Raw genomic sequence first — 21,471 nt, forward strand, 5'->3', positions numbered from 1 at the left:
TGACCCTCGCTGTGACCCGGGCCAGCCGCGAGCCCCCCCGGTGAGGACGACCGGCCTCTGCTCTCATTGGACAGTCTTGACCGTGCAATATGCTAATTGCTAAAACGTCACTTCCTCACTTCCTGTGCGCCATGTTTGCTGTGTGTGTTTGGGGGAGGTTCCGGAGCAGTACGACACCGGGGATGGTTGATTAAACTCACATCTCTGATTCTGGGACAAGGAAACTGTTCGGTAAGCGCACGCGAAGTATTTGACGGTATATCTTTGGTAGCAGCGCGTCGCGCGCCGCCGGAACGGGACTGGTGAACGGACGCGCGGGCGCGCGGCGGTCGGTGCCGCCGGACCGTCAGATCCTGAACGGAACCGCAGCTTCACTAACGGGACACACCGCCGGTCCACCGGAGAGACGGGCTTTAAATCCTGCCGCCAAGTGTGTGTGAGAGCTGGCCACCTCAGCTAACCTATGTGCGTGCGTGCGTGTGTGCGTGTGTGTGTGCGTGCGTGCGTGCGTGTGTGTGTGTCTGTGTGTGTGAGAAAGAACCAGACAATGTTAGCATCAGTCACCCAGCTAGCCTCTGTACTGAAGTAGCCCGCCAGCTGGAGCCCGGGTTAAGGTTAGGGTTGTGGATGCCTCCTCGTCCCTCTGTCGGTACCGACCATCTCCCGGTCCCGTCCTCCTCCTCCACCCTGTCAGTAATATTCCTCTGAATATCCACCGGCTTCAAACACGTTGTTGTTTTACAGACACAAGAGTATTTCAGTTAAAAGTCTCACTTGACTGACTTGTGTCATGGATGTGTTGTAAACAGTAAGAAGGTGTGCAGAGTTAGGGTCAGGGTTAGGGTCAGAGTTAGGGTCAGAGTTAGGGTCAGGATCAGGGTTAGGGTTATGCCTGGTTCAGCAGACAGATTAGGGAGGAACACCTCAGGGATGAATACTGGGGTTAGTCCCTGTAGCCATCATAAACTAGTCCTACCAAGCCATGGAACTATCCCTAGTTACCCCTAAACCCTGACTAAATCTAACCCGTGACTAACACTAGACCCTCACCCTTGTCTAACCCTAACCATAGACCCGAACCCTATGTGCTCTATGCTACAACCCGTCCTGGGTTAGGATGATGGACACAATGGATGAGTGGATCAGTGTCTAGGATGACGGGTTTCTAGGCCGGTGTCTAGTCTGGTATATGTACTGAATGTACTGAATATGAACTGGTACATGTACCCATGGATTTAGGCTAGAATATTGTGTTTATGTAAATGCTTGCTGTGGATGTAAGTTAGCCTAAAGTGAGTTTTAACTTCAACCATATGAAGTTGTTCTGTTGTGAGACGTCATGCTAATGCTAACGCTAACCCCCCCAGGCTAAAGATGTACCAGCTGCCCGTGGAGAAGCTGGACCTGATCAGACAGTCCAGGAAGAGGGTGAAGAGCATCCTGTGTGATATCGGACTGGACAGCTGTAAACATCTGCTGGAGGTAATTTCTGACTGGAGTTGATTTAACAGAGATGTTTATGTGACATTTATTTATTTATTAATTTATCAACTACTCGGCAGGTTGCTTTGACCACACCCACTCTTAACATGACGCAGATTTTGTTAAATGAGTTCTAACTCTAACGAGCCACGTAACTACTGTTGACCACCATTGGCAACCATTAACTACCATTAACTAGTCTACTGAGGTATGTAACTACCATTAACTACAATTAACTAGTCTACTGAGCCATGTAACTGCCATTAACTACCATTAACGAGTCGACTAAGGTATGTACCTATCATTAACTAGTTACTGAGCCATGTAACTACCATGAACTACCATTAACTAGTCTACTGAGGGATGAACTACCATTAACTAGTCTACTGAGGTATGTAACTATCATTAACTAGTCTCATAGTGAGCCTATAACTGTTGTTCATGTAAACTCGACTAGTTGCAGGAAGGTAACCTCACTCTGTGGTGTGTTTGTTGCCAGGAGCTGAAGTGCTTTGATGCAGGAGACGACTGTTTTGAGAACACAGAGTGGGATGATCTAACAGACTCTTACTACGGCAAGAGGAGAAGGAAGGTAGGCAGCCTCTCTCTGTTTCTCCACGGGAACGTCTCTGAGTTATACCTAATCATATATTGAATATAATATAATAATATAGAACGTGTCTCTGAGGTAAAACGTCTTGTAACACTTCACCTCACACTGGGTTAGGGTGGAGCCCTAACCCTAACCACTTCACCTCACACTGCTCATCAGGGATGTGAATCTTTCCCTTCAGACCGATTTGTGTGTGTGTTGACAGGTTGGTGGTTCTGAATTCTTGATGCTCTATAAAGTTAGCAAATCGCAAGGCTTCTGTCGCGTTAAACACTGTGTCCTCCGACATTTTAGCAAGCTCAAAGGACGATAGTTGCTGTTTTTTGAGTCGGCGGAACGAACAGAACAGATACCGTAAAACTCTCCCCGTCTCCGATAACATCCTGATTCTAATATGCGCCTTGTGCAAAAACACCTGGGCTGTGATCGGACATTTTCCAGCTGTTTTGAGAGAGATGAGATGCTTCCCAAAATTAAACCAAGCGCATTAATAATGTCATCTGTGATTAATAATCTCATCTGTGATTAATAATCTCATCTGTGATTAATAACGTCATCTGTGATTAATAACCTCATCTGTGATTAATAACGTCATCTGCGATTAATAACGCCATCTGCGATTAATAATGTCATCTGTGATTAATAACCTCATCTGTGATTAATAATCTCATCTGTGATTAATAACCTCATCTGCGATTAATAATCTCATCTGTGATTAATAACGTCATCTGTGATTAATAACGCCATCTGTGATTAATAATCTCATCTGTGATTAATAATCTCATCTGTGATTGCCGTATGGGTTTCTGTTGGTTTGGAGCTGGTGCAGCCGTAGATGCTCGGCCCGGGTCGCATCGACGTATCGTTGAATCGTTCCGCCCCTAGTGCTCATTAAGTTTACTGTTATTTATATGGATCAGAAACACATCCAACCGTGCTAACAACACTGATGACCAGATGTTTACCTTTACCATGTCTGCTGCTGACCTCTCTCTCCCCCCACCCCCCGCCCCCGCCCCCCCCCACCCCCACCCAGTGGTTCTACAGGAGGGAGAGTCTGTGCTGTGCCCTGTGTTGGTTCTCTACCCGGTCCTGGTACACGTTCCGCGGGCACGTCCAGCGCTGCCATGAGGAGGAGCTGGACCTGAGCAGCCTGTCGGCCTGCCCCTCCTGCCCCTTCATCAGCCACCCCGACGTCACCACGCAGCACAGCCGGCTGTTCCATCCCCCACCGGCCGTCCCCGCCGCCCCCCAGACCCCCGCACGCTCCCTCTCTACATCCCACGTGGGAGACAAGTTTTCATGTCGCGGCTGTGGTTTCCACGACTCCCTGATCTACGTGATGCGGAAGCACGTCCTGGTCAACCACTACGGCTCGCTGCTCAACCGTTACTACGGTCACCGGAGCCAGGCGGAGCTCCAGAGGGCTGTGGTGGGCGGGGCCAAGCTGTCCCAGTTCTTCTGCCGGTTGTGTCACATGCCAGCCGAGACCTCGGAGCACCTGCTCTACCACATCCTGTCCTCGGACAAGCACCGGGAGCTGCACGGCCACCTGCGGCCCTTCATCACGGAACACGTCAACAACAACAAGAGCGTCAGGAACGGTGTCCAGCAGAGGCTGCCCAACCTGGCGCCCCGCACCGTGCAGAGGGTGGTCTCACTGGTCTCCAAGGCCAACGGACCCCCTAAAGCCGCCTCCACCGGCACCGTGCTGCTGGCTGCTCCTCCCAGCACCACCGCCCTGCTGTGCAGCACCACCCCTGGGTCCAGGCAGCTGATCCTCCAACCCCAGCCCCAGGCCTCAGGGAAGGGGCTGCTCCTCCAACCCCAGCCCCAGGCCTCAGGTAAGGGGCTGATCCTCCAACCCCAGCCCCAGGCCTCAGGTAAGGGGCTGATCCTCCAACCCCAGTCCCAGGCCTCAGGGAAGGGGCTGCTCCTCCAACCCCAGCCCCAGGCCTCAGGGAAGGGGATGCTCCTCCAACCCCAACCCCAGCCCCAGGTCTCAGGGAAGGGGCTGCTCCTGACGGGCCAGGCCCTGGCAGCACTCCAGACCACCCAGACAACCTCCACACTGCTGAAGGGCGGTCCAATCAGCATGCTGCTGCCAGCCGTCTCCCAGAGCGCCTCCAAGCCCCTCCCCATCACCATCCGGGTCCCCCAGCCGCCCCCCCAGCCGCCCCCCCAGCCCCGCCAGGTGCTGCTCCCCCCGGGGGTGCAGGTGATCCAGAACAAGGTGGGGGGGTGGGGCTCCAGCCCCCGTGGGCCCCTCCTCTCCTCCCAGTCGGTGCGTCTCGTTCCTACGGGTAACAAGGTAAATGGCATGCCCACCTACACCCTGGAGACAGTGACCATGGCAACCCTGCCTGGCGCCGTGGCGACGGGACCCGTCCTGGTCACACAGAACATGCCGACTAATCAGACCGCAACACTCACCGTGATGGGGAACGGGACGACAGCCAATCAGATCCCTGGCTCCAGTCGGATGCCGGGTGGGGCCGAGAGCGTGGCAGAGAAACCCCGGGAGCTGGCCGTCCAATCACAGGTCCTGAAGAAGATGGACAACAACCAGGTAAAGTGTCTGAGGTGTAAGATCGTGCTGTCAGAGAAGGGCGTGTTCCAGCACCTCCTCCACGGCCTGCGCTGCCTCTTCTGTCCCCTGGTCTTCTACTCCATCAGGCAGGTGATGGAGCACACGGACCAGGAGCACAGTCTCTCAGAGAGGAACCACCGGGACTTCATCAGACGGGAGTTCTCCCTCCAGACGGACGACCAGGGGGGGCTGCAGTTCCCCCCCCCCGACATGGTCACCACGGTCCCCAAAGACCTGCTGGGCTGTCGCAGGCTCAACCTGCTGTTAGTCACCGGCGCCAAGGACCGCCTCTACCTGAGGATGTCAGAGGAGGGTGTGGCGGCAGTGTGCCCCAGCCCAGCCAATAGCAGTTGTCCGTTCTGCTCTGTGACGCCCCGGAGCTCGGAGGAGTACGAACTGCACCTGAAAATCAAGCACCACATCGTCCCCACCATCCACGCCATCCTCCGGTCCCCGGCCTTCAAGTGCGTGTACTGTCTGGGCGTCTACACGGACCGCTCCACCTCCAGGACCATCTCCATCCACGTGCAGCGCTGCCGCTGCGCCCCCCGGGCCGCCAAGGAGGCCGAGAGACTCCTCAACCCCGACCCCAACAGCCAGACAGCCAACGGGGCCCCGGAACAGGGTCAGGGGGGCCAGGGTCATGGGGGTCAGGGTCAGGCCAGGGACGGGGCTGGGGCTGATGCTGCCAGTGGGGGGGGGACCCCGGGAAACAAACCCCCCAAACCTGGCAGCTTTGACCCGTCTGTCCCCCTGCTGCTGGACCCCACGGGGCTGGAGATGAGGTCGTTTGAGGACAGAAAGCAGTTCCTGGGCCGGTACTTCCACCTGCGGCCATACCTGTCCCGTAGGGAGGTGGAGACGCTGGCGGGCCGGCTGTGGTTTAACAGGACCGACGTGGCCTCGCTATTCGGGTCCAAACGCAGCAAGTGTCTGAGGTCCATCCAGAAGAAGCGGACCGCAGTTCTGATGGGCTTCAACATGACGGAGCTCAGGAAGCTGCAGCACAGCCTCCTCATCCCAGACATCCAGCCTGTCAAAATGAATGTCTGACAGACTCCTAGCCCCTAACTCCTACCCCCTAGACCCTAACAACTAGCCCGACTCCTACCCCCTACCTCCTAGCCCTTGTCCCCTACCTCCTAGCCCCTACTTCCTTGCCTCTCCTCTAGATCTGATAAGGCAGTGTATTTAATCCTCTCAGATCTCAAGGAAAGCCTTAAAGGGATAGTGCGACATTTTGGCTATGAAGCCCTTTTATCTACATACCCAGAGTCAGGTGAGCTCATGGATACTGTTGTTATGTCTCTGAGTGCAGTTAGAAGCTAGTTTCTGAACGATCACTTAATGTGCAATGTTGACTTGAGAGGTCACACCCACTGTGGATGAATGAAATGTGTAGTAAATATTTAATAAATCAACTGTAATCTAAATATTATAGTTAGATATATACTTCTAAGCAGATACATGGAGTACAAAGGGCCAACCGCCCATCTTGGTCTTCTCCCTGCTTCTGAGAGGAACTAGCTAGCTGTTCCTATAGACTTCCATTCATTGTGCTAATGCATTTAGCATTGGCTCCATAACGATCTTCACCCTGCACAGAGACAGAAACATGCTATCCATGAGCTCACCTGACTCTGGGTGAGTAGACCAATGAGCTCACCTGACTCTGGGTGAGTAGACCAATTGCTAAAATGTTGCATTATGCATTTAACTCCACATCCACCCTCACCTCTACTTTAAAATGTGCAAAGATAGAACTTGTATGAACCATGGGCTGTTCCTCTAGAGGGTTAGGGCTAACCCTATGTTCTGGTTGGACAGGTAGAACATGTTTTGTTGTTGTTTGAAAGGTAACAAGGTAATTGAGAGACAAGGGAGCGTCATGATAGGAGGGTCCCTATGAGGTCATTGGAAGAACTATCAAACTTTGTTCGTTAACACTTTAGTTTACACATTTAACCATCTGACAGAAGTTACTGTATTATCAACTCATTTTTGTAAAATTGTAAAGAGTGTTTGGTAGAATTGAAATGTGTAGATATATTTTATACTCTCTTGTCAATATATCCTTCAACCTGTGACCCACAATATTTATTTGGAGCCTTGTGATTGGTGCAGTAGAACCTCTGATGCCAGTCAGACTGGCTGTGGTTGGTCAGAACACACAGTGCCTCACTTCTTCCATTCAAGTTCTTTTCCAGTTGAGATGAGGTATTTGAAGATGAGGTATTTGAAGATAAGGTATTTGAAGATCTGCGTTTTGTATTACCTATAAAATCCCATATTTGTAAAAATGTTGGTTGTTTTCTTTATTGGTTCAGGAGAGATGATAGAAGTATAGTTTAAAACAAGGTATTGTTGATTCTTGAACATGTACTTGCTTCTGTGTCGCCTTCTCAACTTTACACTGATCAACTGCGATTTGGAATTGGAATTGCATGTTATAGAGGTTCTGGGGTCTATAACCTGTATGTAAATGTAAACTTTGGAAGCACCTTTATCCCTAACCCAAACCCTACACCTTCACCAATCCATAGGCCTACATTGAAATGCAGGATGGTGGCTCTGACATCGATTGGTTTCGCCTTTGCTTCACACCAAACCAGCAGACATGATAAGTTGCACAGCGACACTGATTGTTGACATGCGCACTGGCTGCTGCGTCCAGAAGAGCCGCTGCTAGCGGCGACGTTGGGACGATGTCTGCCGTTAGTACATATTCCAGAGTTAGTACATATTCCAGAGTTAGTACATGTCTACTTGTCCGGCACTATGCGGCCTGTGGTGTCCAGCTGTCGACGAAGAAAAGCTCCAGCAGTGTCTCAGACACCGAGCAGCTCCCCGGGAGGAGAGACTTCCACACGTCCTGCTGCTCCGCCAAAAACCTGATGAAGACATTTATCAACAAAACAAAGTGAGTCACCGTCGTCTGTTAGTCCGTTAGTCCTGTTAGCTCGTCTGTTAGTCCTGTTAGCTCGTCTGTTAGTCCTGTTAGCTCGTCCTTTAGCTAAACCTCTAGCCTCTCTCTGGCGGGCTGAATGAGGTCGGACTAGCCGCCTAGCCGTCTAATGGTACCTTGAAGTTAGCTTGGCACGCCGCTTGGCCAGTCAAATAAAGTTGTTTTTTATATTTTTTTTCCAGAAAGAAGCTCTGGTATGAAACGCCGCCTCAGGTTGGTTCCACTTCCATCAACGCCTGTTTTTAAAGAAAAACAACCAACATGTTGACTAGGTAGACCTAGCCAGGTCAGATGATGATGATGATGACTAGGTAGACCTAGCCAGGTCAGATGATGATGATGATGACTAGGTAGACCTAGCCAGGTCAGATGATGATGATGATGACTAGGTAGACCTAGCCAGGTCAGATGATGATGATGATGATGACTAGGTAGACCTAGCCAGGTCAGATGATGATGATGACTAGGTAGGCCTAGCCAGGTCAGATGATGATGATGATGACTAGGTAGGCCTAGCCAGGTCAGATGATGATGATGATGACTAGGTAGGCCTAGCCAGGTCAGATGATAAACCACTAAACTGAACTTTTCTTCATCTGCCAGACGTCCCCGGCCGGTAGTCAAGGCAACGCTGTGAAGCCGCCGCGGAGGCGGAGCCAGGAGGACACTGTGCGGACCCGCGTGCTGAACACGGTTCTGCTGAAGGCTGTTACCGACCTGCTCTCCTCCCCGGGCCTCTCCTCCCAGCTCTGCGACTTGAATGTGGAGATTTCAAAAGTAGGATTGTATTGCTCCTTTATTTCCCTAGAGTGAAGGTTTGGACCAGGGGAGGCTGGAGGACCACTCAGAGGACGGGTCGTTGGAATGAGGAATGGTATCCACCTCCACCAGCCTCCCCTGGTACTGACATGTTCATTGATTGGCATCATTTTTCTGTGTGTGTGTGTGATAGGTGTCCTTGCCTGCAGACTTCTCTAGCTGTCGTGTCTATTGGAAGACCAGTGGTGTCTCAGAGCGAGATGAGCTGATACAGAAAGCTCTGGACAGGACAGGCCCTCGGATAAGGTAGCGTCTGTCTGTCTGTCTGTCGGTCTGTCTGTCTGTCTGTCTCTGATGTTATTGTTGTCTCCAGGTATCTCATCATGTCCCATCAGACCCTGGGAGGCGTTCCTCCGATAGTGTTCATCAGAGACAGACAGTACGCTGCCATGCGGGAGGTACGTCGCCACGGTAACAGTGTACAGTCATGGTAACAGTAGGCTGTCATGGTAACAGGTAGTCCTGTAGCCTAATGCTCCGTCCCATTCCTCCTCCTCTGACACTAGTCCATGCTCACCATGACAGCCTACTGTTACATCACTGTTACCATGACAGCCTACTGTTACCATACCAGCTGTTGAGCCCAATCACATGAGGCTGTCTGTTGTGTGTTCTGATAGGTGGACAGGCTGCTGGCGGTGGCTGACTTTGGTCCAGAGGACACAGTGGAACCAGACGGAGGGTGAGATGGCTGTTCTGTTATGTCTCTGTGGGCTCTACACTGTGGTGGATGTGTAGGTTTTACCACTCTGTACTTCAGCTCTTCAGAGGTGAGATTCAAGAAACAAAGTCCTGAGTCGCCACAATATCTGAGTCCGGTATTTATTATTGCTTGCAAACAAGAGACAAGAGCCTAACAGCAGCCCAGCGTAGATCCGGGGGTCTGTTTAGCGCAAGTCTGAAGAGGCGATTATCAGGGTTGTCTTTTTATACAGATGAAACATAATGGGAGGCGTCGCCAAGGCGATCACCGACAAGCTTGTGCTTACGTGAGAGGTGGCGGGAGACAAAGAACAATGGGGAGACTTTCTTATTGATCAATCAGTGCTTTCTTACTGATCAATCAGTGCTTTCTTACTGATCAATGGGCGTTCAACATTTCACATTCATCCACCTTCCTGTCGGGAGGATGGGTCTGTTCCTTTGTTCTTCCTCTCCCCCCACCACTCCCTCCAAAACCACCGCTATCCATATGGTAATTATACAGCGTTTCTCAGAACAATGGCTATAGAACTTTAGAGGTCTGGCAAGAGAAACTGTAATCACAGTATTTACACAAGTTGTGTCAGTCATATGAAAGAGTATATCCTTCAAACAATTCTATCAATGTATTTTCCATAACACGCGTCATTCTACAGCTAGCTCATGTCTCTCCACACGTTGAGTGTTATTTCCACTTGCAACTTGTTGCTCACTTCTATTTAAAAATGCAATGACAGATCATTTTAAAAACATATATACATATATTTTTCATATATACATATATTTTTTGATGGAACCCCGATAATTAGATCAGGTCTTGCTTGGAGACAATTTGAAAGCAGTTTTCTGTGCTTTTAATAGCATAGCGGTGATCCCATTCATGTACACTGGTATGGCTAAATGCTAGTCTTGGAGCCAGACAAAGAATGCTCAAGAATAGAAATATGACAGAAGAAAGTCTCTGGATGAGCCTCCAACATTCCAGGCTTTTAATGTTAGATCTCATTTTCCCTTTAGGTAAAGATGCATCCTTAAAACTCTTGCAGGCGCTTAAGTTCTGTCACTATGGAGAACCAAAGTTGTTATGGTGATCAGTCCTCCAGGTTATCATGGTGATGGATCAGTTCTTCAACTCCTTCCATTGTCCTTTCTTCCAGAGAGCCGTTGCCAGCGGCAACCTCCGAGCGGCCTGCGGTGCTGTTTGGTGTTGACCATGAAGCTCTGAACCTCCAGATCCTCCAATACAGACTGCTGCTGCGCTCCAGACGGGTGGGGCCAGACGGGCCAGGGACGGGGCCTGACGGGACGGGGCCTGGCCTCACTCAGCAGCAGCTGGAGGTTCTGGAGGAACTCAGGAAACAGAAGATCAAACACAAGAAGAAGAAGAAGCAACGTCCTGTTGATGATGACGTCACACCACGGGAGTTCCTATTGGCCAGGCACCGACAGGGGGAGGGGCCAGAGGCAGATGGGGAGGAGGAGGGGCGGGACTTCAGACAGGAAGATGCTCAGATAAGAGAACTGATGGCAGAGGAGGACAGGAAGTCATAATGACAAGAACAGAGATCTGATGTGTGCGTTTTGAAGCCTCTGGGTGTGCGGTCATGGTACCAGGGTGACAGGTGAATGGTTGAGTGTTGACGTGGACACAGGAGAGGTTCACTGTTGCTACATCCTCCAAGGAAATACTTCTCAAATATAAAAAAGAAATAAAGTTTGGTTTGTCAACACTTACGCAATTGATTTTTGTCTCAGAGTGTAAAAATCCACCAGACTGCCCTCTATCCACATCATCCACCAGACTGTCCTCTATCCACCAGACTGTCAACAATCAATGAGTGAGAAAAAAAAAGTCAAACTCTGAAGTGAAGAGAATTCTTTTTATTTGGACATTTTCCATCTGTTCGTGTAGAAAATGTAGATTCCAAAATCCAGCGTTGTACTACAAATGTATTTTACATGTTACTGCAGCTATAGTGATGAAATATGCACCATACATAAACTGATGAAATGATACATTTCAAACCCTTTAATAGGCCGGGTGGCATTAGAGCTTTCACACTTCTTACTTTACCATTCCTGTAAGACTTCTGGTAGGGGCGGGGCTAGGATAGGGGCGGGGCTAGGCAGGAGGCGGGGTTAGTACACAGGGTTCAGCGCCACGCTGTGATAGGGCGGTGCCGCTATGTAAACATCACATGAAATGAAAACAAACCTGAAAGCGTTGATGTTCCTCAGTGAATTCACTGTTTTGGTATTTTTGCGCATTTTGACATGAATATAAATGTGTGTCAGGTTTTAATCTCACAATCCAGCGTCACGCTGTTGAACCATCCTGGGGAGAACCCTGAGTACTCAATAGGAGGCTGGGGATTGGTTGGGGCTAGGTGGGGGCGGGGTCAGACACTCTGTCTGCACGGCCTCCTGGACGTAGACGATGAACTGAGAGGCGTCGTCGCCCTGTGTGTACACGGTTACGGTCTCTATGCCCTCAACGTCCCCCGAGGACACCATGGTTACCGTCTCTATGCCCTCAACGTCCCCCGACGACACCATGGTTACCGTCTCTATGCCCTCAACGTCCCCCGACGACACCATGGTTACCGTCTCTATGCCCTCCACCTCGCCTGATGACACCACCAGGTGGTTACCATGGTTACCCTCTTGCAGCATCCGCTGATCCTCCTCAGCAACCTGGAGGACATAGAGAAGGAAGGAAGGAAGGAAGGAGGGAAGGAAGGAGATCAAACACATTAAGAACACATCAGTGAATTGGTGGAACATTGAAGACTAGCGTGGACTTCTGGGTCTTCTGTGTCAGAGGTCAGATGTGACTGTGTATGTTTGTAATTGTGATGTCATCACCTGTTCCACCACCGTCAGTGTGCCGGGTGCCATGGCAACCACAGAGTTCTCAGAGCCGAGGTCGATGATCTGCTGGAGGATGTTGACGGCTGTGGGGTCTAGACCCTCAGGGGTCGCCACCACGCCTACACACAGGAGAGGGGCGTGGTCAATAAAGTTATCATACTAAGTCAAAGTCCAGTAAACTCACAACAACTGGAGTCAGGGTGTGTGTGTGTGTGTTAGGTCAGAGGTCAGGGTTCTAACCGTTCTCAGAGAAGCGGAGGTTTTGGAGCGTTGCCACGGCAGCCTCTGTTCCCTGAGGATCCTCCGTGATGTGAAGGTACTGAGTCTCCTCCAGCGTCTCCACTACCTACACACACACACACACACACACCACACACACTAAACACATTGACGCAACCTGCATGGTCCTAGTGAAGAGCTGTGTGTGTGTGTGTGTGTGTTACCTCCCAGTGGTTGACTCCAGCTGCGTCTGTCTCCACCACCTTCAGGCCGTGTTTGTTCCTCAGGTGACGGTTCATCTCCCACTTGGTGCCGTAAACAAACTCACACACTGGACACTTCACCCCACCTACACACACACACACACACACACACACACACACACACACACACACACACACACACGTCACTTCACCCCGCCTGCATACACACTTTCATATACGAATGGGATGGAGGGAGGGTGGGAAGGATGGAGGGAGGAATGGAGGGTGGGTGGGAGGGATGGAGGATGGAGGGACCTTGTTGCTGTACAGTGTGTGGGGCTGCAGCCGTCCCGGGGCCGGCGTTGCTGTACTCCTGGTCCGGGTGTTTCCTGCTGTAGTGTCTCTTCAGAGGACCAGCAATGTTACAGGAGTAGTGGCAGTGGGCGCAGCGGTAAGGCTGCAGAGGACAACAACAACTGTTACTATAACAACAACTGTTACTATAACAACAACAACAACAACTGTTACTATGACAACAACATCAGCAACAACTGTTACTATAACAACAACAGTTACTATAACAACAACAACAACTGTTACTATAACAACATCAACAACAACAACATCATGTCTGCAGCATTCATACAACTTCATATAACTGAATGATGATGCAACCTTGAAAGAGGGTTAGGGTTAGAGTTAGGGTTAGGGGTAAGGGTTAGGGTTGTGTATTTGACGTTACCTTGAAAGATGCGTGCTGCTCCATATGACGCAGCAGCAGAGGCTTCTGGGTAGCCATGTAGTCACACTCCGAACACTGGAACTGTTTACCTGCAAAACATGATCATCATCATCACCATTGTGTTTCATCCACAATTCAAAAGATCAGATGTGTTTTTTGTAGCCTTAGATGCACACCTGAGGACACACACACAGACACACACACACAGACACACACACACACACACACACACACCTGAGGACAGATAGGGTTAGGGTTAGGGTCAGGGTCAGGTTAGGGCTAGGGTCAGACACACACCTGTAGCAGAGTGAACCAGTCTGTGGCTCTTCAGTGTCACCTTGGACTTGAACTTCTTGCCGCAGGCGTCACAGAGGTGGCTCTTCTCCGAGCTGTGTCTGTTCATGTGGGTCTTCAGGTTGCTCTTGCTGCGGCTGGCGTAGTCACACTGAGGACACTTGTACGGCTTCACCCCTGAACAACAACACACTGATGTCACCTTCCGCTGCTGCTTGAGAGAGCTGCGATTGGCTGAGCTCCTACCTGAGAGAGCTGTGATTGGCTGAGCTCCTACCTGAGAGAGCTGTGATTGGCTCTTACCTTCGTGGGCCCAGATGTGCTGCTGCAGGTCAGCTCCGTTGCGCAGGAAGTAGCTGTCACAGTACGGACATTTAGACGCACGCTTCCCGATCACGCCCTTCCTCTGAACACGCACCCCCAGCGCCTCACACACACTGCTCAGGGACGTCTCTGCGCGCGCACACACACACACACACACACACACACACTGTACCTCAACATATCCAGTGCCTTGCCAAATGAAGGGTCAATACTAATTCCTAAAACACCCAACTAACTAACTAACTAACTAAACTGATGTGGTGTGTGTGTGTGTGTTACCTGGATGAGAGGTTCTGATGTGGTGGGTGGGTGTGTGTGTGTGTGTGCGTGTGTGTGTGTGAGTGAGTGAGTGAGTGAGTGAGTGAGTGAGTGAGTGAGTGAGTGAGTGAGTGAGTGAGTGAGTGAGTGAGTGAGTGTGTGTGTGTGTTACCTGGATGAGAGGTTCTGATGTGGTGTGTGTGTGTGTGTGTGCGTGTGTGTGTGTGTGTTACCTGGATGAGAGGTTCTGATGTGGTGTGTGTGTGTGTGTGTGTGTGTGTGAGTGTGTGTTACCTGGATGAGAGGTTCTGATGTGGTTGGTGGGTGTGTGTGTGTGTGTGTGTGTGTGTGTGTGTGTGTGTGTGTGTGTGTGTGTGTGTGTGTGTTACCTGGATGAGAGGTTCTGATGTGGTGGGTGGGTGTGTGTGTGTGTGTGTGTGAGTATGTGTGTGTGTGTGTGTGTGTTACCTGGATGAGAGGTTCTGATGTGGTGGGTGTGTGTGTGTGTGTGTGTGTGTGTGTGTGTGTGTGTGTGTGTTACCTGGATGAGAGGTTCTGATGTGGTGTGTGAGTCTGGTGGTGTTGAAGGAGTGTTTACACACGGGACACAAGCAGCTCCTCTTCTCCTGGGGACAGACGTCACACATCACTTCCTGTTTCCCAACCTGGTCCTGGTCCTGGTGTGTGTGTGTGTGTGTGTTATCTGGTCCTGGTGTGTGTGTGTGTGTGTGTGTGTTATCTGGTCCTGGTGTGTGTGTTTGTGTGTTACCTGGTCCTGGTGTGTGTGTGTGTGTGTGTTATCTGATCCTGGTGTGTGTGTGTGTGTGTGTGTGTGTGTGTGTGTGTGTTACCTGGTCCTGGTGGGTCTTCAGGTGTGTCTGTAGTTTGTACTTGTCGGGGGTGGTGTAGGGGCAGCCCTGGGCGGAGCAGGGCAGCAGCAGCTGGCTGTGTCTCTGGACCTGGTGTCTCTTCAGGCAGTTCTTGGTGATGGAGGAGTAGCTGCACTGGCTGCAGTAGTGGAGATGCTCCTTGGTGTGGGTGCGCACGTGCATGCTGTAATGTACCTGGTACCAGAACAGCTTCCCTTGGGGGGAGGAGGGTGGGGACAGCTATGAGGAGGACTACTCTGACCACACTCAGGGTTCTACTCTGACCACACTCAGGGTTCTCCCTGACAGCGTGGTGCTGGATTCTATCATCAAAACCTGACAAAACTTGACGTTTATTCATGTCAAAATGCGCAAAGAATACCACAAAAATGCTGAATTCACTGAGGAACATCATAACCATCATAAGTTCATGTTTGTTTTTAACAACAAGGTCATTGGCGATCACAGTTACTCTATCATGACTAAATATAGAGTTTAATAAAGATAGTTACTCTATCATTACTATCTAGTTTAATTTGCCTTGTAATGTTTACATAAGTGGCCCTGTCAAGGTCACAGCTTGACGCAGAAACACTCTTCATTCTTTTGGGAGAAGCCTGATACGGTGTTGCTATAGTAACCAGAGTACTCTGACCCGTGCTGTGTGTTCTTACCACAGTACTCACACTCCAGGTCTCCATAGACCTTCCGGATCCTCTGGAACACGGCCATGTTCAGCTGCCTCTTCTGCAGCCGCTCCATGATCTGCTGGAAGGCGCTCCTCTCTGGACCGTCTCTGACCGCAGCAGGACCACTGGTGGTTGACCCGCAGTCGGCCTCCTCGATGGGGTCACCCTCTGGCGCAGGGAGCAGACACTTGTTTACCTTGTCCACTGACCTATCAGGCGTCTCCTCACTGATGACTTCCTGGTTCCCTGACCTATCAGGCGTCTCCTCACTGATGACGTCCTGGTTCCCTGACCTATCAGGTGTCTCCTCACTGATGACTTCCTGGCTCCCTGACCCATCAGGTGTCTCCTCACTGATGACTTCCTGGTTCCCTGACCTATCAGGTGTCGCGTCACTGATGACTTCCTGGTTCCCTGACCTATCGGGCAGAGTCTCTTGTGAGGTTGTGTCCACAGTAAGCCTGTTAGATTCTTGTTCTTCCTTCTCCCCGTCTCTTTTTCCTTCTCCAGTCTCCTCCTCCCCCCCCCCCGGGGTGCTGAGCAGAGCCAGCTCCTGTGTGATGTGTAGCTGATCGTGAGGCAGCATGTCCCTCCTGATGTCGTCTCCTGGCTCCAGCAGACAGAAGCTGTTGTTGATGGAGTCAGAGAATGCCGGCCCCTCCTCCCGGTCCGGGTGGGCTCCCCTCAGATGCTCCCTCAGACGCACCGAGCTCACGAACTTCTGCTGGCACGCCACGCACACATAGACGAACGGGTGCTTCCTGACGTGCGCCTGCAGTGCCGGCAGCTTGGTGGCGCCGTGGTCGCAGAGCTCGCAGCCGAACGGACGCTCGCTGCCGTGCACCATCATGTGCCGGTCGCGGTCCAGCTCGTTCTTGAATTTGCGGTCGCAAACGCTGCAGTCATAGAGCAACTGGCGCTTGCCCTGGCGTGTCTGCAGGCTGAACTCCTGGTAGGCGTCTCTGACCGCGGGTGTCTGCAGGTCGTGGTTCAGCCTCATGTGCTTCAGGAGGTTCTTGACGTCCGAGTACTTCTTCTTGCAGAAGCGGCAGTGCTGCTTGACCTTGTCGTGCACCCGCTCCACGTGGACCTTCAGGTGTCCTTTGCTGAGGCAGGTGAAGGGACAGAGGTGGCAGCTGAAACGCTCGCCGGTGTGTTTGCGCATGTGGACACTGAGGTTGGCCTTGATGGCGCTGGCGTAGTCACAGTGGGGGCACTGGAAGGGCTTCTCGTTGGTGTGGATCCTCAGGTGGGCCTGCAGGGAGTGGCGGAACTTGAACACCTTGTTGCAGTACTCACAGGTGAAGATCTTCAGCTGAGTCTGGCCTAACCTGCAGGAGACAGACACATGGGTCTGAGTGATAGATAGATAGATAGATAGATAGATAGATAGATAGGTAGATAGGTAGATAGATAGGTAGATAGGTAGGTAGATAGATAGGTAGATAGATAGGTAGATAGATAGATAGATAGATAGATGTGTACCTGTTTGATTTCAGTGGTACCTCATAGGCGGCCTGTTGGATGGCGTACTCCTGGAAGCCCCTCCTCATCTCTCCATCCTGATTGGCTGGCTCTGGAGCAGGAAGCTGCTCTGAGGGAGTGGCCTCAATCGGAACGATCTTCGTAGCACCTGAAGAGACACACACACACACACACACACACACACACACACACAGCCTGTAGATATACAGATATATATTTCTATTGTATATATTTATGATATATATCTGTAATCCGTCTCACCAGGGAGGGAGTCGTGGGCGGTGAGCACCACGCTAATGATGGGGTTTTTACTGGCCCCTGATTGGTCTGTGTCCTTCACCATGGAGACCTTCTCAGAGCGCAGGGGGCGTGGCCTCTTTGAGGTCCTCTCTCTCTCCTCCTCTCGGCTTCCGGTGCCAGACTGACTCTCGCTGTCTTTGTCTGCGGAGAGAGACGGCCATGATCACATGATCACCGCAAGGTACAAACCACTAGTTCTCCTCAGAAATTATGCACAGGTTAAAGTTTGCTAAAAAGGACCTAAGAAGCCTGCAGAGGTCTGGAAAATGGTCTTGTGGACAGATAAGATGAATATTATCATGTACCAGAGTGATTGCAAGTGGAAAGTTTGTAGAAAAAAGGATCTGCCCAAGATTAACAGCATCTCACCTCATCTGTGAAAGATGGTGGAGGGGGTGTTATGGTTTGGGCATGTATAGATGCCACTAGAACTAGCTAACTTGTCTTAATTGATGACTACTGACAGCAGCAGCAGGATGTATTCTTAAGGGTACAGAAACATCTTGTCCCTGACCCTAACCCTGAGCCTAACTCCTGACTCTGACCGACCCTAACCGTACCAGACCCTAACCTTGAGCCTAACCCTAACTCCTGAGCCTAACCCTGACCCTAAACCTGACCCCAGACCCTAAACCTGACCCCAGACCCTAACCCTGACCCCTGAGCCTAACCCTGACCCCTGACCCTGAGCCTCCAGTAGTCACACCCACCGTTCTCCTCCTCCTCCCCCTCCTCCCTCAGACAGATGTGTTTGAGGATCTGACGTCTGTTGCTGAACTTGCGGTTGCACTTCTTGCAGTCCAGATCATTGTTGTCGATCTGTGGCCCCCCCTCCTCTCCAGTCTTAGCCCCCTCCTCCCCAGTCTTAGCCCCCTCCTCCCCAGTCTTAGCCCCCTCCTCCCCAGCCTTAGCCTGGGCCTCCGCTGGTGCCTGCTGCCCCCTGGCCTGGCTCTGTCTCTGGGGGGAGCTGGTGTCTGCTGCTCCCTCTGCACCAGGCTTCTTCGTGGAGCCCTTTGGCCGTCCGCGTTTCCTCTTGACGGGACTCTCTGTTGAGGGACAGAATAGATACTAAACAGACCATCGAGTTGAGGGCCGTGTGTGTGTGTGTGTGTGTGTGTGTGTGTGTGAGTGAGGTGTAGTCAACGGCCTGCCCACCTCCAACTGCAGCCCTCTGAGACAGAGGCATGAGGGGCACGATGATGTCATCAGGGCGAACGGCCTCTGATTGGTGGAGCTCTGAGACATGTGACAGCAGCTGGGCGTGGTGGGGGGAGAAGAGGTTGCAGAGTCTGCACATGAAGATGGACGTTCCGCCTGAGAAGTTAGACAGTTACAACACAGAGGTTAGAACACATTAGGATTGATAAGAGGCCCAAAGGGCACCGTTGAAAAGGCTAAAATGGGGAGTTTAATGGAGTTTACCCAAAAAAAACATTTTGAGAGATTCATTCTGTAGCCAGACAAGTGAGTGGTGTATTAATATGTACAACTGACATTTTATTGTCAGGAGAAAACACACCAAGGCCAAGGGCTCTTCTGTAGGTGCACCCTGTCCACAATGTCTATACAATTACACAACAACACATACAAAACACAACACAGTTCAATACACAAATCAATACTTCATATAAAACCACAATATATCAGGAGAAACAATCACTTCCTTCACCAACGAGGTCCTCCATCAATTAACACCCTAAACTACCTGAGCGGCACCAGAACATCCAACTGAGATGTTTTGTGTAGATTGTTCCAGCAGTGAAGAGCACCACAACTAAAAGACGATTTAGTCAATTCTTTAGAGACCCGGGGAACCTCAAGAGTTAACCAACTCTGAAAACATGTTAGGTCATTGATGTTCTTGATTTCAATAATGAGGTTATGTAAGCAGGGAGTTTATGCAGTAAGGCTTTATACACAAAAAGGGAGTAATGAAGAGATCTATGGGACTTTAACAAGGTCCAGCCAACCTTCTGATAAAGGATGCAATGATAAGTATTAAAACTACCACCTGTGATAAAGTGAAGGGCACTATGGTAGAAAAGGTTTAAGAGTCGTGGCTGCTGCACTTCAGTAGATGACATAATAATCAAGCACTGGCATGAAGGTTGATTTGCTGTCTGCTGTTCAGAGAAAGACATGATCTATTCCTAGAAAAGACACCCACCTTAAATCTCAGCTTTTTAACAACTAATATGTTTAATATTAGTGAAGCAAATGGCTTATTAGAACAGGAACCCAGTGACAGCCTGTCTAACCACAGCCTGGTTAGGGTTAGAGTTAGGGTCAGGGAGGGTGGGTTTAGATTAGAGGTGGAGGTTTAACCTTCCATCCTACATAATCAACCATGCTTTATAGAGCCATAGCCCGTCCACACACCAGTACAACACTATAGGCTTCTGTAGGCTTTATCAAAGCGACCTGACTGACATGGTCTGGTAGTTAGTAGTGGAGGGTTAGGGTTAATTATGGTTAGTTAGTTAGGGTTAGTGTGGAGGGTTAGTTAGGGTTAGTTAGTTGGTTAGGGTAAGTTAGTTAGGGTTATGGTTAGTTAGTTAGTTAGTTAGGGTTATGGTTTGGGTTGATTCGGGTTAGTTGGTTAGGGTTAATTAGTTAGGGTTAGTTAGTTAAGGTTAGGGTTAGTTAGTTAAGGTTAAGGTTAGTTAGTTAGGGTTAGTTAGTTAATGTTAGTTAGTTAAGGTTAGGGTTAGTTAGTTAATGTTAGTTAGTTAAGGTTAGTTAGTTAAGGTTAGGGTTAGTTAGTTAAGGTTAGGGTTAGTTAGTTAAGGTTAGTGTGGAGGTTTGACAACCTCACCGCTGGGAGGAACAGTTTCGTGACCGTTTCTAGCGGACATATCAGAGAACTGAGGGGTTTTGTGCTGTGAATGTTTGGTAGTTTAGCTAGTTAGAGGAACTATGTGGGTTAGTTAGTTAGTTAGTGTTTATAGCGAAGAAGAGAAGTTGACATATTTGATCTGTTCGAGTTACTTTTACCTAAAATAAGCCGCCTCTCCTCAACCACGGGCACATATTCGCTTCTCAATCAAAGTGCCGCTTACCTGTATGGGAAACGTCCATGTCAGCCACAATAAAACAAATATCTTAGGATTTCAACAGATACAAGTAGATTTAGGTCAAAATCTTTGAATATGCTTTTGAATATCGTAATTCTATTTAAATTATCTAAGCGAATGTTTCTGGCGAATCTGCGACATCCAACATGGCGGATGAAGTCAGCAAGTCAACAGCAAGAGAGGAGCAGCGCCGCGAGCAGCGCCCCTGCAGGCAGGACGACCGAACTGCACCTGAACCACCAACAGAACCACCAACAGAACCATCAACAGAACCACCAACAGAACCACCAACAGAACCATCAACAGAACCACCAACAGAACCACAGATGGACAAATAAAGCGACCATTGGAAAACGTTATTATCCACTCAATGACTGGAGAAACATTATGACATTCCCCAATCTATAATAGTGGGTATGTATAGGTGAATATCTTGGTTTTGGCAGCTCTGTGTGTGTGTGTGTGTGTGTGTGTGTGTTCAAACTCGGTGAAACCGTATGAGCTGGGATTTGATCAAACCTCTATATGCATGTTTAGGATGAAAGCTAGATTTGTGCAAAAGAGCATGTCTGTCTGTATCTTTAAAATAAACCTTTGTAGCTAGTGACTTAGTGTCTTCCCCCTCTGGGATGTAAAACACTTGTGTGTCCAGAAACTATACTGCTCTCTCCTGTCTGTTGTGTGTAACTGTGATTGCTGCGTGATGTGTGTTTAAAACCTTTAAAAACTCCTCAAAATCTGCAATTGAATGCACCCACACGCCAAAAATGTAATCTAAATACCTATAATATAACATTGGTACATTTTTACATTTACTGAAAGCTGTTTCCTCCCAAAAACACATACACAGATTTGCAAAAGCAGGGGCAATTTTTTTGCCCATGGCCGTTCCGTGAATCTGGAGGTAATGTTTATTGTTGAATTCAAAATCAGTTCCGTCATTACTGCACGTCCAGGAATATTAATGATGTC

The 21,471-nt window shown here is 49.9% G+C and overlaps 3 protein-coding genes across 4 annotated transcripts; 2 read left to right on the forward strand and 1 right to left on the reverse strand.

Moving 5' to 3' along the window:
* Nucleotides 1-159: 159 nt before the first annotated feature.
* Nucleotides 160-5,738, forward strand: adnp2a (ADNP homeobox 2a; the record flags this gene model as incomplete). 2 transcript variants are annotated; one of them, XM_083679621.1, is made up of 4 exons in its annotated part: nt 160-231; nt 1,368-1,482; nt 1,982-2,074; nt 3,132-5,738. In XM_083679621.1, the coding sequence occupies exons 2-4, from the start codon at nt 1,375-1,377 to the stop codon at nt 5,736-5,738; spliced, it is 2,808 nt and encodes a 935-aa protein (XP_083535747.1). In that variant the 5' UTR covers nt 160-231; nt 1,368-1,374. The 2 variants fall into 2 exon arrangements, with proteins under 2 accessions (XP_083535747.1, XP_083535746.1); XM_083679620.1 differs by having other exon boundaries at nt 182-465.
* Nucleotides 5,739-7,330: 1,592 nt separating this feature from the next.
* Nucleotides 7,331-10,991, forward strand: rbfa (ribosome binding factor A). Its single transcript, XM_083679374.1, has 7 exons — nt 7,331-7,605; nt 7,833-7,863; nt 8,254-8,427; nt 8,603-8,715; nt 8,783-8,867; nt 9,090-9,151; nt 10,329-10,991. Exons 1-7 carry the CDS (start codon nt 7,391-7,393, stop codon nt 10,720-10,722), a joined length of 1,074 nt encoding a protein of 357 aa, XP_083535500.1. The 5' UTR covers nt 7,331-7,390; the 3' UTR covers nt 10,723-10,991.
* A 48-nt stretch (nt 10,992-11,039) lies between these two features.
* zfat (zinc finger and AT hook domain containing) lies at nt 11,040-21,151 on the reverse strand. Its single transcript, XM_083678566.1, has 17 exons — nt 20,485-21,151; nt 18,581-18,739; nt 18,317-18,471; nt 18,136-18,268; nt 17,387-17,566; nt 17,126-17,273; nt 15,626-16,971; nt 14,934-15,166; nt 14,624-14,708; nt 13,804-13,953; nt 13,504-13,677; nt 13,207-13,295; nt 12,780-12,921; nt 12,486-12,610; nt 12,283-12,388; nt 12,037-12,161; nt 11,040-11,865 (listed from the first exon to the last, which is right to left on the reverse strand). Exons 1-17 carry the CDS (start codon nt 20,501-20,503, stop codon nt 11,527-11,529), a joined length of 3,708 nt encoding a protein of 1,235 aa, XP_083534692.1. The 5' UTR covers nt 20,504-21,151; the 3' UTR covers nt 11,040-11,526.
* Between the last annotated feature and the right edge of the window lie 320 nt (nt 21,152-21,471).

This window comes from Argentina silus, assembly GCF_951799395.1.
Source record: "Argentina silus genome assembly, chromosome: 10".
In the NCBI taxonomy this organism is placed as follows: Eukaryota; Metazoa; Chordata; class Actinopteri; order Argentiniformes; family Argentinidae; genus Argentina; species Argentina silus.

What these genes read in the sequence shown, in the direction of transcription:
- rbfa (XM_083679374.1), top strand. Translation starts at nt 7,391, where the DNA reads ATGTCTGCCGTTAGTACATATTCCAGAGTTAGTACATATTCCAGAGTT. An exon ending in GGTATGAAACGCCGCCTCAG is followed by an intron (nt 7,864 to 8,253) that starts GTTGGTTCCACT and finishes TTCATCTGCCAG; the next exon opens with ACGTCCCCGGCCGGTAGTCA. An exon ending in TGAATGTGGAGATTTCAAAA is followed by an intron (nt 8,428 to 8,602) that starts GTAGGATTGTAT and finishes TGTGTGTGATAG; the next exon opens with GTGTCCTTGCCTGCAGACTT.
- zfat (XM_083678566.1), bottom strand. An exon ending in CGCCCACGACTCCCTCCCTG is followed by an intron (nt 17,274 to 17,386) that starts GTGAGACGGATT and finishes GTGTCTCTTCAG; the next exon opens with GTGCTACGAAGATCGTTCCG. An exon ending in GTACCACTGAAATCAAACAG is followed by an intron (nt 16,972 to 17,125) that starts GTACACATCTAT and finishes TGTCTCCTGCAG; the next exon opens with GTTAGGCCAGACTCAGCTGA.